The sequence below is a fragment of the Cariama cristata genome, unplaced genomic scaffold, assembly GCF_000690535.1.
Source record: "Cariama cristata isolate BGI_N322 unplaced genomic scaffold, ASM69053v1 scaffold20597, whole genome shotgun sequence".
Lineage (NCBI taxonomy): Eukaryota > Metazoa > Chordata > Aves > Cariamiformes > Cariamidae > Cariama > Cariama cristata.
Genome location: NW_009626320.1, coordinates 20,654 through 38,448, shown reverse-complemented (window position 1 = coordinate 38,448; position 17,795 = coordinate 20,654). Strand labels below are relative to the sequence as shown.

Below are 17,795 nucleotides of genomic sequence, written 5' to 3'. Positions count from 1 at the left end.
TTCAGATTTCTGAAAAAAATAGTCCACATAAGACATCAGCACCCCCCTTATGCCTGGCACCTCTCTCAGAGGAGTGCGGGCTGGAAGTTACCTCAGTTTGTCTTTCTGCATGGTCAGCCAAGCAAGTCCTTATCGCGTAAGTACAGCTTGGGTCAATGCCAGCTCTTGAACGTATTCCCTTTCCAGCAGCCTCTCTCCCGTTAAAGCCAGTCTCCTCGACTGGTTTCCTTTGAGTTGCAACCCACGAAAAATGAACACCAGATTTATCCCTTACCTGGTGCCTGCAGGGCCCTCAGCACTTCAGGCTCTGTGGGAGTGGTTGCTCACCCTCTTCCTTGCTCCTGGGTGCAGCAGCACTTGGAGCTGGAACTCCCCGGCAGCCCAGGGCCTGGCAGGAAGCCCCAGCTCGGCTCTAGCTGAGGAGTAACCTCCTCTCAGCCCCTGTCCCCAGCAGGTGTTGCTCATTCACCTGATTGCCAGGTGCTGCCAGCCTGCTGCTGGCCACTTGGGCTCTTTCACATTCCAGTTGGATGAACACTGAAGTGACTGGAAGTTGCAAGGCAAACTGAAGACAAATAGTGCACATCTCTTGTTCTAATCCAGTCATAACCTTGGGACTGTCTTTACAGCACTCAGGACTGAGCCCGGTTTCCCAGTGGGCTGTATCTGGGCTGGGATCTCAACACGAGATTGAAATTTGCTCAGTTCAGACAGGAAGCATCAGGGAAGCGACCATCACTCAGCGCTGAGCTGTGCCTCAGCCCAAGGCAAAGCATTTCCTGCGAGGTAACGCCAAGAAGGGCTTCAAGAGAAAACCCAGCATTATAGGCTATTCATTATACTGGAATTCAGTTTTAGGAGGATTTTGCTGCATCACTCCTATTAAATATTACTCACAGCCAAAAATCCAGTGCAATTATTTGTACAAAGCTGTAAATATAGTGCAGCACTGTTACCATATTGGCTTCTTTTATACCAGCATATAGGGCTCATGCTTATCTCTATGGCCAGCATGCAAATAGATTAAATTTAGAAAGTGCTAAGCTATTTTCTCTCCCTGAAGATATAACACATGAAAATTTTGTTTACTGGTTTGTGAATAGTGATAATTAAAGGAATGTTTTCAACTTGAAATGTTGAAACTGAAAAATGTTGAAAACGTTAAAAAAGGAGTCACAAGTGCTTCCAGCAGCCGTCTGGCACCAGGCTTCGACAGAGAGTCAGCGACTGAGAGCACTGGCCACCAGACCTTCCCTCTCTACCAGTGTACCTTGATCACAGCTTGGAAAGCTCTGTGAGAAAACAAGAATCTGATTAAAATTATTTTCTTAATACTAGGTGTACTGGGAAAAGGATTAATCTGAATTTGAAATGAGTTCATCCTCTTAACCAAAACGATGATACAAGCTGGCAGAATGAAGGTAGTGATTCTGTTGATGTTTGTCAACGGATAAAATTGTTGCCAAGCAGATGTTACAAGCTTGGGATTTATGATTATAGCTTCATGAAGCCCCCTCCAGAGCATGACTGTTTCAAAGCCATGTTAGCAATTCCTCATTTTCCATTAAAACATCTGTTACAGGTTAAGTGATAAAAACTCTATGAAGTACGAATGGTTGGTAGTATTTACTTAACGAAAATTTGCAAGACGCTGTGGTTATATTTTCATTATAGAAGCCTGTTTCACTTTCTTGTAACTTTACTTGACTGGGTAGAGTTTTCTATCTACCTGTCTGTCTTTGATTCTGTTACAGTAAAAACTTCTAATAAAACTTGATCCAGTCACTCTCAAGAAATACTGCAAAGAAATATTACCTGTCACAGTTAAAATCTTACGGTTGTTTTCATGTAAATTGTTGGTTCTTTGCGCTTTGAAGCAAAGACTTTAAACTGGGTAGGATCTCACTGCTGGCTGAATTGCGATAACAACATACTTCACCATTGTGATGAAAATAATTTCACTTATGTTTATGGAAATAATTTTGTTGCTGTGCATGAAGTATTAAAAGAATACCATGATAAACATCTCAAAAGCACCAGGAAAAACTGATCAGGCTGATTTGGGGCTAAAATTGTAATGCAGTGTAATACATTACCCTGTAAGCAGAAAGGAAAGTGTGCAGTAAGGTGTGCTGTCAATCTCATGTCCTGAACGGGGCAAAGGTTGTAGGGAGTACCTAATACCTAATCACACACTTATTTCAGTTTAGTTTCAGACTTGTTTTGCAAGTGCGTCATCTCACCTGCTGGAAAACACGGCATTCTGGGACATACTGATTCTAGACGCTTGTACTTCAGAGACCGAGTGTAATATTTGTACAAGAAGTAGTACTAGCACTGTTCTGAATCTCAAGGATAATCCATAAAATAAATCCAAATCCATATGCATTGAATATTATATCCATTTGTGCCTTCATCGGATGTTACTAACAGATTTTTACCAAGTGCAATGCTGCTCATGTTCTGTAGCATTATTAACCTATTTCCATGGAGAATATAATTTCTTCAGTGTGTGCAGCTTCAGAGGGGAGAAAGAAGGGAAGAAAAGGCAAGTTTTGATCCCAAATGAGTTCCTGAAAAAATGCTGTGCAAAATCCAGGTGCAAATAATGAATAACAGTGGGAAGAAAGGATCCAGTTTTTGCAAGTAAACCCAAGTTCCTTACTGCTGCAGGGTGGTGGGAAACGGAATAGAGTAAGAGAGAACATTTAAGCTTCTCAGCTCCATCTAAGTATCTTTAAGAACATTTCTTCTGCTGAATTTCAGTGGTGTAAGTACCGTAAGAGCCTTCCCTGCACTATCTTCTTCCTTATCCTCACCACAGCCCCTGCAGAGTTTATACCACTTCTTCCCCTGTGCTCAGAAGCCAGAAAAAACTTCCTGTATTGAGGATTTGCTCAGAAATTACTTCCTAACATTTCAGACTCTAAAAGCTAGACTCCATAGGGGACTCTAATTCTCACTTCTACCAGGGCATTACCCAGAAGTAGCCTTATTTCTCAACTCCAAACTTTTGGACTGGAGTGCTGCTATAGTTGTAACCCCTGACACTGGAAAAAAAGTCTCTGCATTTATTCCCTTTCACAGGACAATATGCCACAAGAAGCACAACATGGTAGGGATGAGAATAAATAAGCCACGGGCGATGGATTAAGTTATTGCTACTTAATGATTTAATTGTGCAACGTAAGAATATACTTTGTATACGATCACAATGAGGGTTGTGTAAGACCTAAGCAGAAAAGAATTTAGCATTTAAGCAATGTCGTATTTAAATGGAGAAAGCCCCCAAACTCTGGGAAGACCTGACGTATTCTGACCAGATTTCATTGCAAAGAGAAATTCTTTGCACTTGAATAATTCTGCAGGTGAGCAGCTTTTAATAGTAATGCCGTTCAAATAAAACATGGTGTAGAGCTGATCAAAACTGTTACAACGACAAGTTTTCTAGCAAAATGTGAACATTTTACAATATTTTTGCAATGCTCTGTAGACTAAAAGGGAAGATTTTAAGTGGCTTCAGACATTGTATGGCCCTTCCCTACATCTTCCTTACTCCTCTCCTGGAACACCTCTGCTATTTGAGCTCTGTTGCAGGGGAGGGGCGTCCAGCTGCAGGCAGATGTGTCAGATGGTGGAACGGGATTGTTCTGCACACAGCACCTGGCTCAGGGCTGCAGGCCAGATGCACAAGGAGACTGCTAAGTAGCTTGTGTAGCGGGGGAAACACAAGAGGGACAGTTCTCAGAAATCTGTCAACAGTAAACTCGAACGCCGTCTCTTGTTCCACAGAACTTCAAAAGAAATGAAAGACGGTAGTTACAGAAACGACAACTGGCACGTTGTACCTGTGGTACCATTCTCTATCCATTCCCAACATGATCAGCTTGCTTTCTTTTTTTTTTTTTTTTCTACTTTTCCTGCAGTTTTCTCTCAGGCTTCCTTTCCAGAATGGGAAGTATTGCCTCAAAAAGTCTGTTGGAATTGTGCATCCATCTGCATCTCTCTCTTAAAACTCACCTTTTCTTGAACATCCACAAAGGACCCAGCAGCAGCCAGGCAGATTGCCGGGTGGTCCCATTCACAGGCTATATTGCTAATAAAAAACCCCATCCCCAAACCTCAAGTGTTCCCTAACAGGGTGCTGTTCCTCCACATTTTTTTTGTTGCATGTCCTGTAAGCGCACTGTTGTTTTTGAAGGACAGGCTGACCCCAGGCTTGCTGAAGCTGTTAGGAAGCTTCTCATCCACTTAAGCAAGCTTCAGAAAAGGTCCTTGTGATGTCTGACCCTTGCTTGGCTCTCCAGCCACAAGTGCTGAAACTAGTTAAAAGAGGCTAAAAAGGCTAAAAAAAAAAAAAATAAATCAGAATTGAGGCAAATGCAAAGCTGGTTTCCTGCACCGCACTTTTCTCAAGAAGTATGTGTTGCATCACCTCGGGGAACCTTTTTTCAGGCCATTGCCCCACTGTCTGCATCTCTTTTGCCCCAAGGGTTTTGCTGCAAACGCAATCTGCTCTTCTATGTACATAGCCCAAGAGGAAGTTCATGCATCAGCTACCAAAAAAAAGAAGGTGCTCAGGTACTGATGAGGTGATGCTAGCATCAATTTTATGTTTCAGCAAGTGCAGAGGACAGTGTGACTTGTGATTTTTTTTTTTCCCTTTGAAGTACTAAAATGACAGATGATCAGCCTCCCCTTGGGCTTCCAATTAATTGTAGATTGTAACAGTTCCTTGAATGGAAAGCAGTTACCTTACAGTTTCTTAACTTAATTTTCACCTTGAATGAGGCTTCTTCGGAACAGTTTGAAGACAAGAAAGAACAACTTTGCAAGGTGCTGCATGTGTTTATATAGTCTCTGCTGTATATACCAACTGAGATAAATTCATTCAAAGCTTAGTGCTCCGTCAAGTTAAAGTGGATATTTTCATGCCTTGAACATAGTTTGATTCCTGTTCTTACCGGCGTGTAATTATAATCTCATCTTTGAGTTTGCATGTTTTCTTTTCTCCCCATGCAGATATTACTTCCTTGAAAGAAGCCAATTTTTTCTTATACCAGGATGTTACCAGTAGATAACAGACTTCTAAGCTTACAGATCTACAAACTTCTTCAGTGCGTTCACCAGAAAGACAAGAAACAGATAGAAAAGTTGATCCAGAAGGGATTCCCAAATCTCATTAATTTCACAGAGCCTATGGAGGGATATAGTGCCCTTCATTTGACCTGCATTAAAAATGATGTCGACATGTGCAGCTTCTTGCTGGAACACGGAGCTCATCCGGATGTCCAGGATAAACTGGGACGTACTCCAGCAATGAAGGCAGCTGAGCTAGGCCATCAGTTGGTTTTGGATTTATTAGCAAAAGCTAAAGCAGACATGCGTGCTGTGGATAATGAAGGGAAAGGTAAGTAAAAGGGAACCTTCTCAGACCAGAAATACCATAAAATGACCCCTTACTGTGTTACACACTTGCTACGTATGTTGTGTCCCATCTGTAGAGAGGAACCGTGGATGAGGGTAATCCTTACAGCTCAACAGAAGCTATTGGCCATAAGAGTTTGATGAAAATGGACATAATTCTCCCTGAACAGTCTAGGCCTTTAAATCATAGGTGACTCCAGTACATAGCTGAAAGATAAGTTGCGATGGAGAATCATGTTCCTCCCATGACCTGTCACATATTAAATTCTGGTTTACTCCCCAAGTTCAAAGGCCCTAAACTAGCAGTCTTTTTTGCATGTCTACACCCTCTGAGAAATTAATGGGTCTCTATTGAAGGCGTTTGTTCATTCAGCTGTGAAGCTTACAGCCTAAGTAACCTTTCTAGTAATTTAGTATTGCACCATAATCCCTGCTGGTTTTCTTTGCAGGTGTTTTGTTTTACTGTATTTTACCTACAAGACGGCACTACCGCTGCATGCAAATTGCCTTGGATTATGGTGCAGATGTTAACAACTGTACTACTGATGGGAAGCCTGTATTTCTACAAGCCTGTGAGCAAGCTCATGATATTAAAGAAATATGCCTGAATTTCTTGGAAAGAGGAGCAAATCCCAAAGCAAGAAACCCGGTATGAATATTCCTGTAAATAAGAACATATACATATATAGGACTACAAAATAGTTTCCAGACAACTACAGTGTGTGACCCTAAAACCCTCACATTAAAATAATAAAGCGGTGACAAGTGCTTAACTCCGTGGCCATGCCTATTCCCTGCTTCTGTACCACCCTTTTTTGCAGGAGCAGGGATTTAACTCTTCTGCTTGAACCACGTACCCTGATTGAGATTTTTGTCGATTGCAGTGCAAATATTTTACAAAAACCAAATGGAACTGGGCCAGCTCTTAGGAGTCGCTGCTCACTGTACTTCAGTGGAGCAGTGCTGTACTTTGTCTTGATGTGCCCTAAAGTTTTCAGAGTTGAAATAATACCAAAGGTGAGTCCAGCATGAAAAACCTGATGGACAATCAAGGCAGGGACAAGGCATAAGAAACTCTTTTCTCTCTTACGTAAGTCTTAGTCATTTATTTGTTTAGTTCCTTAATTTAACAAAGACCTGAAGGACTGAAGCTCTGTGCTTTTGATCAAGTCAAGGAGCTCAAGCTTTCCCTTAAAGATAGCCATGACTTTTGCCTTGGTCCTAGTTTTGCAGTATCCTTCCTAGCTTGTAGCTATAGCAAAACCAATGTTTGGACCTCCTCGTCCCATCCTCTCACGCACATCTCTGCTTCATGCATTCAGTGTACCTGCAACGTCAGAGACTTGCATTTTTTTGGTAATATGATGGGCACATACCTAGTCACATAATAGGAATGGTTTGCTAGGCCCACAGAACGACAGATATCAGAGAAGAATGTATGGCTCAGCAGAGCAATATCCATGGGGCTTACTGCTCTTATTGCCCCTCTATAGAGTGGCAAGTCAGATATTCAAAATGTTGCTGTGGGCCAACACGTTAATAGCAGGCGAGCCCTGATCCAAGATGTGCTCTGTTCTTGGGAAGGTCACCAGATCTACCAAAGTCAGCCTTTGTAAAGAAAGTAGGTACTGCTAATCACAAACATACACTATTATCTAGAAAAAGACATAGCATTAATGTGTTAGAACGTGAACTTTTCCTCACAGAACAGTAGTGAAATCCCCCAGTTGCTCTGCCTTACCCTGTAGCTCCTTATGCTCTTTCATAATAGAGGTGATATCTTTCATATTTTGTAAACATGCATGAGAGCTTGCATACAGAATAAAGAATTCCTTAAGTAAGGAACTCATTTTCATGGGGACTATTCAAGGGACTCAAGCTACTAATGTACTTGAGTCGCTTGGATTTGACTACTCATATTTTAGCAGCATCATGACTAGATTCTTAAAGGTTACCTACAAATATCTCTGAAACTATTAGACTTGTCTCCTTTTTTGGTAATACCTAAAGGAGACCTTCAGTTTTATGCCACCTTGCAACAATCAGATCATATTGTTCCAACCTGAATTAGCATATAAAACAAAATCTGGATTGTTTTCTTGCTACCTTGCAGGCTACGGGTCGCACAGCTTTAATGGAAGCTGCAAGAGAAGGTGTTCTCGAGCTGGTGCGTGGTCTGCTTGAGAGAGGAGTCGATGTTAACTTGTATGACCTTGAAAGACACAGTGCTGCACATTTCGCAGCCAAAGGAGGCTTTTTTGAGGTATCATCATTTTTGGGGGGCTGAGTGGTTTTGAGTTTGGTTTGGTTTTTTTTTCTTTTTTTTTTTGAGTCCAGTATCTCAGCTGATCAAAGCATAATAATCAGCAATCAAAAGCACCTTCTTTTTAAGTATCAAAGGGAATGCAGCAGTGATACAATCTCTCTCAATTGCAGAGCTTTTTTTGCCAAGGCACCTCTAACTGTGTCTGCTAGCGTGGCTGTCTGGTGGGAACAGCTCCATTGGAGAGCTTGTTTCTCTCAACATGTAGCATATCACAGCTGTGTAACTTGGGTGAAATATTACCATTATAAGAAGGGCAGAGGGAAACAGCTGCAGGTAGGCACTTTCTTCCTTTTCCCCCATGTCATCTTCAAAGCATATAAAATTATGTGGTTTTGATTGTGCATGCAATATCAGAGTTACTTTAAAACAGTGGCCTGCAGTGAGCTGGCGGGAATGAAAATTGTCCTTGGTGTCTACAACTGGATCAAGGTGTCTTATTTCCTCAGTTAAGTAAGCACAGTATCCTACAAAACATGAACATTATGCGTGCATCAATCAGCTGGGCACGGGAGAGAACTTGACTGTATAAACTGGGAATATATGATCTTGCGTTTATTTGTAAAGCATTCTCACACATCCCCATCTTAAGACCCAGACAAGATTTTTGGTGGTATTGTCTTTGTTTTTCTAGATTCTGAGGCTTATTTCAGCTTATAATGGAGACTTGGGCCTGATTGCTATGAATGGTAACACACCACTCCATTATGCTGCAGAGGGAGGATTTGCAAATTGCTGCAAGTTTATAGGACAAAGAGGTACATTAAAAATAAGTTACTTTACAACTATCATGTATATTCTATTTCTGTGCTAAAGGAAAAATTTCATTTGGGTATCTATGAGGAATTTGACTGTCAGGTATTATGTGGCAAATGCAATTCTCATTAAGAAGTGCTTAACATAAGCTATTGTGACTTATTTCTACTCGTGGTTGAGATAAAACATTTCTCAAAGAAAACAGCAGAAACATCATAGGTTTGTATAACATAGAATTGGACTGTATAAAGTTGTTCTGCTTTTAGGTGTGTTGAATTGAAAATTCCAATAGAAAATTAAATTTTTGGTTTACTGATCATTTTAAAAAAAGATCTGTGTAGTCATGGGGAAAACTTCATGACCCTGGGTATTGGAACATACTCCAAAGCAGCTATGATCATTTTCTAACTTAATCAGGTGATCATAGCACTTCAAGCTTTGATTCAAGAGGACCACACAAAATCCTACATTCCATTCTTGCGATTCAAACATTTAACTAGTGATCCATCACCAAATTGCAGGGATGGAGTATAGAATATAGAGTGATATTTTAATCTTTGTTTCTTCTTAACCTTGCTTACCACCTTAAGTAAAAATTTGAGGTTTCCACTGAACTTCTGCCTTGTGATACGTATTCACAAGTGGATAGATAAGTAGAGCATGGCTTGCCCAGTGAATCACCCTTTGGGAAACAAATATGGACACGTGGCTAACCTTCTAGTCTGATGTGGTTCCGTCTACTATCACTGATGTAATTAAGACAATATAAAATTGTAGACCTGTGGCAATTAGTTGCACGTACATTACAAGTCTCTAATACTACATAGTTAGGAATTCCACTGCATTATCAGTGAAGTTATGTCCGTGCCTTTTAGGCTGTGATCCTACAGGGACAAACTTGTTAAAGACTGCAAGAGCCATGGCCAAGAAAGGCGGTTTTAAAGCAGCGGCAGCAGAATTGCGTAAAATTGAAAAGACCTTCATAAGGCAGTCCAAGTCTGGGGCTAAGGAGGACAAGCCCCGCTGGGCACTGAGGCTATACGACTGGTCCTTAGAGCACCAGGCTGCCCTCCGCCAGGCGTTTGAGGCTGTCGACCAAGGAGATGGGGTGGTAGCTAAAGATGATTTTATAGCAGTTATTCAGAAGCAGTGTGCCTTCATGGACATCGAACAAATACAAACCATTGCTGAAATGCATGAAGGATCTCACCCTGAGGGAATCAACACTGAAGAATTTTTTAAAGGCTCTAAATACTTGCCGAAAAGCTGTCTTATAACATCCTTTGGACCCAAAAAGAAGAAGGGGAAGAAAAAGAAGAAACAAAGCAGCAAAAGAGGCATCGCCATCCCCATACCAATTTGTGTTATTCCGAAGAGCGCATGTCCGCGTAGGGAAGACGGCTTCCCCATGTACATGATTGAGGCTATTCAGAACATTGCTGATAGCTACCATTTTAACCGAGACCACCCATCTGCTCATCCTGTGCACGATGACCGTGCCTGGTATATGGATGAGGCAAGGAAAACGTACATGAACATTAACTACCTTGTCAGAGCAGGAGACATTCTGTCTCTACAGAAAGCATTTGAGGAGGGTGTGCAAGTAGACGTAAAAGATAAATATTACAAAACACCTTTGATGGCTGCATGTGCAAGTGGGAACATAGTTGTTGTGCAGTATCTTCTGGAAAAGGGGTAAGAATTTCAGAGATTTTTTTTAAATTGCTATTTTGGAAGGGCTTTCAAAAGCATAAATTTCCAGTAGACGCTTGGATGCAACAGAGTATGTCATGGGTTTTATTTACATAATATTTAGTATTGAAGTTAGTGCCATAGGATCCTGAGTTACAGAGGTTTAGTTTATTATTTTTCACATTTTAGTAGGGTGAAATAGAAACACTCAAGAAGCAAGTTCCCTAAGTCTGAAATTTTTTGGTGTCTGGGCTGTTGACATTTTGATCAGATGCAGAGTACCTACAAATCCAGTCTATTGGAACTGCAGTTAGTTCACACCCATGTCTCAAATAGCACATCCTTAAAACTGAACTCGCAAAATCAGATGAATGACTTTGGGGAAATCTGGCTCAAGTGACTTGCCTGAAATCATCAAGGTAATCCTGGACTTCCCTGCTGCACATGCCAGGGCCTTTGCATGCAAATATTTTAAGGGGATAAGCCTCATAATCACTCTCCTCTGCAGCCTCAGCGGGCTGAGGTGGCAGGATTTACACCAGAAGCACAAGCTGCTGTTTAGTCTGTTCCTCGCTTTAAGAAGTGCTTCAGCAATTTTGTAGCCTACGAACACACTTGTGAACAATCTCAATGACAGCTTAAAAATGAAAGCAATTTAAGTAAGATTCAGTCATAGTTGTGCAATAGCATAATCTCTTCTTTTTTGTTGTCAGACTGGTATAGTTCTACAGTCATTCACATAAACACTTAATTGAACATTTTTCAAAGATATTTATGCTAGCTTTGTTCTCTACCTATAGCTACAATTCATTTTAACATTCATTTCTCCGGATAAGCAGCTGGAGTCATTGCCCCAATTCCTGCAAAGACTTAACAGCACATGGATCTTTACACACCCTGGTAATTACACTGACATTCTTGGAGCATATGGAAAGTTGTGTAAATGCATATATTCAGGTCTTCCAAAGACAAGGATACAAGAGTTAGCAAATTAACCTAGCCAATTAATCTCCACTGCTTTCATCAAGGCTCACTAGACAACACTGGAGTCACATCTCATCATATTTAAGTTAGACCTAGAAATGTAATAACTTAGTTTAAAAAAATAGTACCAATTTTGAGATTTTTAAATTGACAGAAGTCAGAAAATGGAGACAAAAGTTATCAGCACAGTGTTTAACTTTGCATCTTCAGCAGCGTGGATGTTCAGACACTTCCAGTTTGGTGAGGGAGTTCAAATACTTTTTACAATATAACCTTTTCAGTACAGTATCACAAATCCATACCAAATAGAAAACAAAACATTTATCCAGAGCTACAGAAAATGCTGAGGTTTAAACAAATTGGTGGTATCTACTTTATATCTTGTTCCAGAGACTCAGAAGTAAATTAAATTTGGGCTAAATGCAAATTCAATCCTTGATCAGGAGAAAATGCTGAAGAATTTTGAAGGCAGTGCTGTGTTGTCCCTGTTCCCTTCCATCAGTTTGTTTCCAATAGAATGAAATTAGCAAAAAGGATTCAGGGGCAGACAGGGTATCAGTGCAGGCACGGAGGGTGGGTTGAGAGAGAAAGTGGAATAACTGGAACTGCTCATTTTAATGGGAAATATAAAGGAAATGAAAACTGCATACAAATAAACCATAACAGCTAAGCGACTGAAAGATAACAAAGGCAAAACTGGTAGGTCAGGGGAAATTACTGTGGTAAGATCTCAAAGGCAGAATTACAGAAAAGATAAAAAATTTAAACACAAAAAGAAGAACAGATGAATCTGTTCTTTAGATCTAGAGTTAAATATTAACCATCTGACCTGAAGAGCAAAAAGTTATCCCTGGAAGCAGCTTCCTTCATAATTTTTCTTCCTTCTCCCTCCCTCCATGACTTTTCAAAAGATATCAGCTCTTTGTCACTAGAGTAAGTAGGACAGCGACCCTAACTCAGTTCAGGGCCTCTAGGCTGTCTTAAATACAATACAAAGTAATTCATTCCGCTTGAGTACTGGGGAATTCCCTCATGAGGTTTTGACCCCTTTGGGACCCACACACAGCACAGGTAGGAGATGGGAGATCTGGGCACAGTCAAGGACTGTGCTTTCTTCAGAGAAATGGGGGAACCATATTTATTCCCTTTTAACACCATTAAGGGGCTCTAGTGGCTCTTGTTCTCCAAGCTGTGCTTTCACATGACCCCAGCCCAAAAGCTCCCAAGGCAGCCAGTTGCTAAAGGGCTGATAATGATTTTCCCCTCAGCTTCATCCAAAGACAGCATATTGCAAATATCTGCCCCAAACGAGCCCTTGCATCCTCCACAACATGCCAATTTAAACCTGAGAGCAGAAAGAGGTCTAGTCCAGCGACACAGTGGCTGATTAAAGACTCAGATTTTCTGAGATGGAGCTTCTCTAACTCATTTGTAAATTGGACAGTAGGCAATTTTGCCACATGTTTTAGACTGCCTGTTCTTGGCCCAGAAGCATTCTATTTTGAATTCCTTGATCTGCTTTTTGTCATTCTCAGTGAAGCTGGAGCACAAACACTAGCAGCATTTTACAGGACTAAGCTGTTTGAACACCTATTTTTCTCTGTTCCTGTGAAAACCCCCACATAGAGGACACTGTGTTGGCTTAGAGGGGGTATGATCACCACTCAGGCATGCTCTTACACAGTTAATATTCAATGACAAGCTATATATCAGATACAAAAATGGTTTCAGAGTAGCAATATGAAAATATTTATTTACATTGAATATGCCATTGCAGTGGGCGGTTAACATTGATTGTCCTTCGAGCTGTGTATCTGTATCCAGTAGCTAGCTTCGTCTACCACAACTCCTCTTACTCTTTTGTAGGGCTGATGTAAACGCAACAGACAATTTCATGTGGACTCCTCTCCATCACGCTTGCTATAACGGACACCTAGATGTTGCTGAACTGATAGTGAAGGCCGGAGCAGCAGTGAACGCACCTGCAGTAGGCAATGCAACCCCGCTGATGAGAGCCATCGAGACCTGCAGACTGGATATAGTCTATTTTCTAATCAATGCAGGTGCTGACATCCAAATGACAAACAGCAATGGTAAATATCAATCTCCCCCCAAAAGGCCTGTTTCCTTACACGTACACATATTTTATTAAGAAAACCCCTAAGTTCTTAGAACACTTTGAGAAGTGTTCTGAATTTATGATTGCTGTCAGGATCAGGATGAAGGTAAGAGTTTGGTTCAATTAGTTTTCTACAGCATGGAGTTATTCTAAGTAGTCAGCTTTCCTGGGTTTTATGCATCTAGGAAATAAAGTAACACGATTAATTACATGATTAAGGAGGCTATTGCTCCTCACAGGATATATACAGAGGTATAAGTGGGTTTAATTAAAAAAGTTATAGCTAGTTATTAATACTATTTGATGGAAAATCAGATTTTAGTTGTGACCAGTGTATACTCTGCCACCCATTTAAATCACTTATTTTTATGCACAGGCAGCACTGGTTAAAAAAATTTCTTGGTGCTTAGCACATAAATATTACTCCCTGAGGACAAAAAAAAACTTAACAGAAAAACAAATCTGAGCTGATACTGAAGTGTTACCTCCTCACAGCAGATCCCTCATTCAGTGTTATTTCCTCTATTTTCAAAGTAATTTAAACAGTTAACACTTACCACATTTTAAGCTCTTGCTCTAACATAAGAAGCAACATTGCTACGTAATGAGACTTTTCTTGGCAAAATGCCTAGTAGGTGAAACCCTCCTTGTAGAAGGGATGTGTATTCCTTATTTCTGTTACCAGGTGAAGTTCTAATTCACACAGCAGTTTAGTCTCGCAACCACTTTACAGCCACAGGGTCTCGTCTCATAACATCCAGAAGAGGTTGTCCTTTATTAAGCACTGAAGGCATCCAGCCCCATTTAAACCATGGGGCTTTCCCCTGACTCCTTGCCAGCCACTGAGCAAGCACTGCAAGAGGTAGATACCTACAGCAACTTGGTCTGCATTCCTAACCCTAAATGATGCTAGCCATCTCCTAGTGCTAAATGCTCTCGGCTCTCAAAGATCAAAATTACAACCTGCAGGACCTGCATATTAAGCTACAAATGCTTTGCTCTTGATGTCCTGACAGCTGCTCCAAGAATTCCTGCAGTATTTGGTTTCAAGGCTGGTTTCTGCAAGCCCTTATTTCTGCAAGCAGTGCTGGTAACTGCCAGTCCTCACACCAGTGTCAGGCACGTCGAATGGTTAATAAAATAGAGGCCTAATTAAATTGACTGTAGTGTCATTAGCCAGTTGCAATAACAAGTGCCAAGGTTCATTTTCATGGCTTATACAGGTATTTATTTTCTTAAATACAGGAAAGAACGCTCTTGATATTGCTAAAGTATTTGCAGATTCTAGAATAATTGATCTGCTCCAAAATAGACTGGAAAATTTGCCAAAAGTACCAGAAGAAAAAGCAGCAGAGAAAGAAAAAGTTGTGAAGCCAAAGTCACCTTCTACGCTGATGCCTGTAGAGGTACAACCTGGGAAAAAAGAGGTATGAGAGATGGTAACAAAGGGTTGATTTGCTAATAGGTAGTAGAGTGCTTCTTTCTTTCATTTATTTGCCATCCACCTCTCCCAAGCTATCAATCAGACAGTTTTGTTAAAGTGAGTATGTGTAGAAGCCAGTACTACTTCTTGCTAGTACCAGTACTTGTTCATTGGTTTAAATTTCGACTTGTTAGTTATAGGAACTTCACATCTTCCCCAGTCCCACTTAAGAATTATGTGCTATATCACTAACCAGACAGAAAAATTTTTCCTCTTCTTTTCCCTCCACCTCCTGAAGTTTATGGTCATCCAGTCCTGTTGTGGTTAATACTGAACAACTGGTAACCGGAACAGGGAGCACCTGTTTCTTCACAGGATAAAACCAAGGCCCTTCAAATTAGCAGAAAGGTCTTTTTATTCTGCTAATTGAACACACTTAGGCAATACCAGGCTTGCTGACTTCTCGTTTCCCAGCTTGTCTCGTATCCTTCCTCTTCTACTGTTAGCCAAGCCTTGTTTCTCAAATCCCACACCAATGTGTTTCCTGCACCCCCGCAGGAGCCTTGAGTACCCCACCGTTGCCCTAGTTGCCAAGCTGACATCAGCCTCCGTGACCACATCCTCCTTGTCTTACTGTGGATGAGATCTTCCCGATTTACCAGTGGTACTTGTTAGTCAGACCCATGATGCTATTTAGAGAGAAAAATGCAATTGTACCTACATTGCTGGAAGCATCCTTTGGCACTCCTGCCCTGGGGCAGGTGTAGTAAATACGTCCCAGTAGCCCAAATGTTGGGTTTCCCTCTTTCAGAATGTTTTGAAAGTCAGGGATAGCATAGGACTTGCACAGGCAGGAGGACGACAGCCTTAGGTGCTGATTTATTCACCACCCGGCACAGGATCACCAGTGGTACTAGGTGATTGTCTTCTAAGTCTTAAAGAGCAGCTAACGTTTTAGTGTCCAAGACGGAGACTCATCCTCTGCCGCCTTTTAAAAGGTTTCTCCTCACAATTTTTGGTTATAAAAAAATACCAACTCTAAGAAAAATGGATTCTGAATGGATTAAGAAAAGTAAGCCCACAGTAAATAGATAGGCAAAGGAAGTATCAGAAGATGCAGGACGTGTGCTTTTCTTCCCAACACAATGTATTTGTACAACTGATAACTTTTTTTCATCCTTCACAGGTATCTCTGCCAGTTGTAGAAAAATCCACTCTTGAAAAGACAACGCATTCCGTTAAGGACAGTGTTATTTATCTGAACTCTTCGACAACCAGCGGTGCTACCAAGAAAGATGACATCACATTCAAACCCAGAAAAGTACGTACGGTAGCAAAACATGAGTACAGTTTCACCTTAAAGGTAGACCTTGCTGTAGATCAGAACAATCTGATGAAATGACTTCACAATTCAACTAGCTTATAGATGATGTGACACAGGCTAGAAAGGTTGCTGCAAAACAGCAGTAAACTAAAGAATTCCTATATATGTGCATATGTATTATATACATGCACATATTTATGTAAAACAAAATGTCATGGAAATCAAGCTCTTGTCAGGTTTTAAAATAGGATTAAAGTGGACCTGCAGTAAAATACAAATGCAGCTACGTCCATGGTATGGATTTTTACATTCCTATGCTTGTTCCTTGTGTATGGGACCAGCACCAGCTTCTAACTTGCCTTCTCAATTAGTTAACACATGATTAATTAAGTCAGTGACAGTTACTGAACTAAATGGATCACAGTACACTACATATTTACTTCTTCGAGTTAGAATACTGGAAATATAATTCCTGTATCAGGGACTTGTTAATACTCATTCACAAATAACCAAGAAACAGAAAAAGATGATCACAGAGAAGTAATTTAATATTTTTTTCCCCCCTCCTTAAAAAGGAAAATACCATGGCTAAAGGGAGTTTTGTTTGGAGTTTGTTTACCATTTCCCTAACCCTGATTTGTGCTCATTTCTGCAATGGTCTCAGGGGAATAAAGGCTACATTGCCAGTGACCCTACAGCTAGCGACTATTTTCCACTCTGAGGATCTTGGGCCTGAGTCGGTCATTCAAAACAAGTAGCTTTGGATCTTCTTTCCCACATTATCCCTCATCTGAGCCCATGGCTCAGATTGGAAGTGACAAGAGAATACTCTGCTTATACACACACAAATCATTGGGATATCTTCCACTAGGAGGCCGCACTAGTTTTCTTCCATGTCTCAGGATGGAAAGGAGTGCTAAAACTTCACTCTGTTTGGCTAACAGTATCTTCCTAATGCTTCAGTTGCAGAAGTCATGTCCAAATTAACTACGAATTCCTTTATTTTGTAGATTTGGGCCCCTGAAGCCGCAACAGAGGAGCTAGTAAGAAAGCAAGAATTGATCCGTGAACGGTTTGCTCTTGATGGCCACTCAGAAAGCTTCACGACCCCCTTTAATAGAAAAGTTATGGAATAAGCACACCAGCTGAAAGAAGCGACTTCAACACGTACTTTGAGGGGACAAAGATCTAAAAGGAAGGAATCGTGTAGTGCTTAGTAAATGTATCTCAGTTACGATTAAAAAAAAATTGTGGCAAGTTTTTCCTCTGTAGGTTCTGTTGCTTACACACAATCTTTTGTTAAGGGCTTAGTCTGGAAAAAGGTTTGCTCTCATGTGATTCTAAGTCTTGGAGCTGGCTTGGCATAAGTGGAATGGCCGCTGTTGTGACACACATGCACACATCCTTTCTCTTTATGTGTGGCTTTATAAGGCTATTTTTCACTCCAACATAAAACTTCTTCCTGGAAGATATGTTACCTTTTCTACTAAAAGCATATTAAATATAGAGATATGAAGATAGCATTCAGAAATTATTTAAGACAATGTTCTTCATTTTCTGCAGAGGCAACAGGAAGTCCAGAACTCACAACCTTTCTCCTCACTCACTGAGGACGTATTCCCCAACTGCAGCGTTGCGAAAGAGTTAAAGGCCTTTAGATATTTTCAAAAAAATCTTTACGTAGATTGCAAGAAGTGTCTAGTTATAGCTAGTGCATAAGGGATAAAAATCCCTTGTGTTTCAGAAC

At 40.8% G+C, this 17,795-nt stretch overlaps 1 protein-coding gene across 1 annotated transcript; it reads left to right on the top strand.

The window, feature by feature from the left end:
• The first annotated feature begins 5,064 nt into the window (after positions 1-5,064).
• ANKEF1 (ankyrin repeat and EF-hand domain containing 1) lies at positions 5,065-17,184 on the top strand. The gene is given in 9 exon segments (XM_009703998.1): positions 5,065-5,410; positions 5,877-6,076; positions 7,541-7,690; positions 8,385-8,508; positions 9,382-10,201; positions 13,049-13,275; positions 14,547-14,740; positions 15,911-16,045; positions 17,059-17,184. Coding segments are annotated over 9 exon segments (2,322 nt in total).
• Positions 17,185-17,795: the final 611 nt, after the last annotated feature.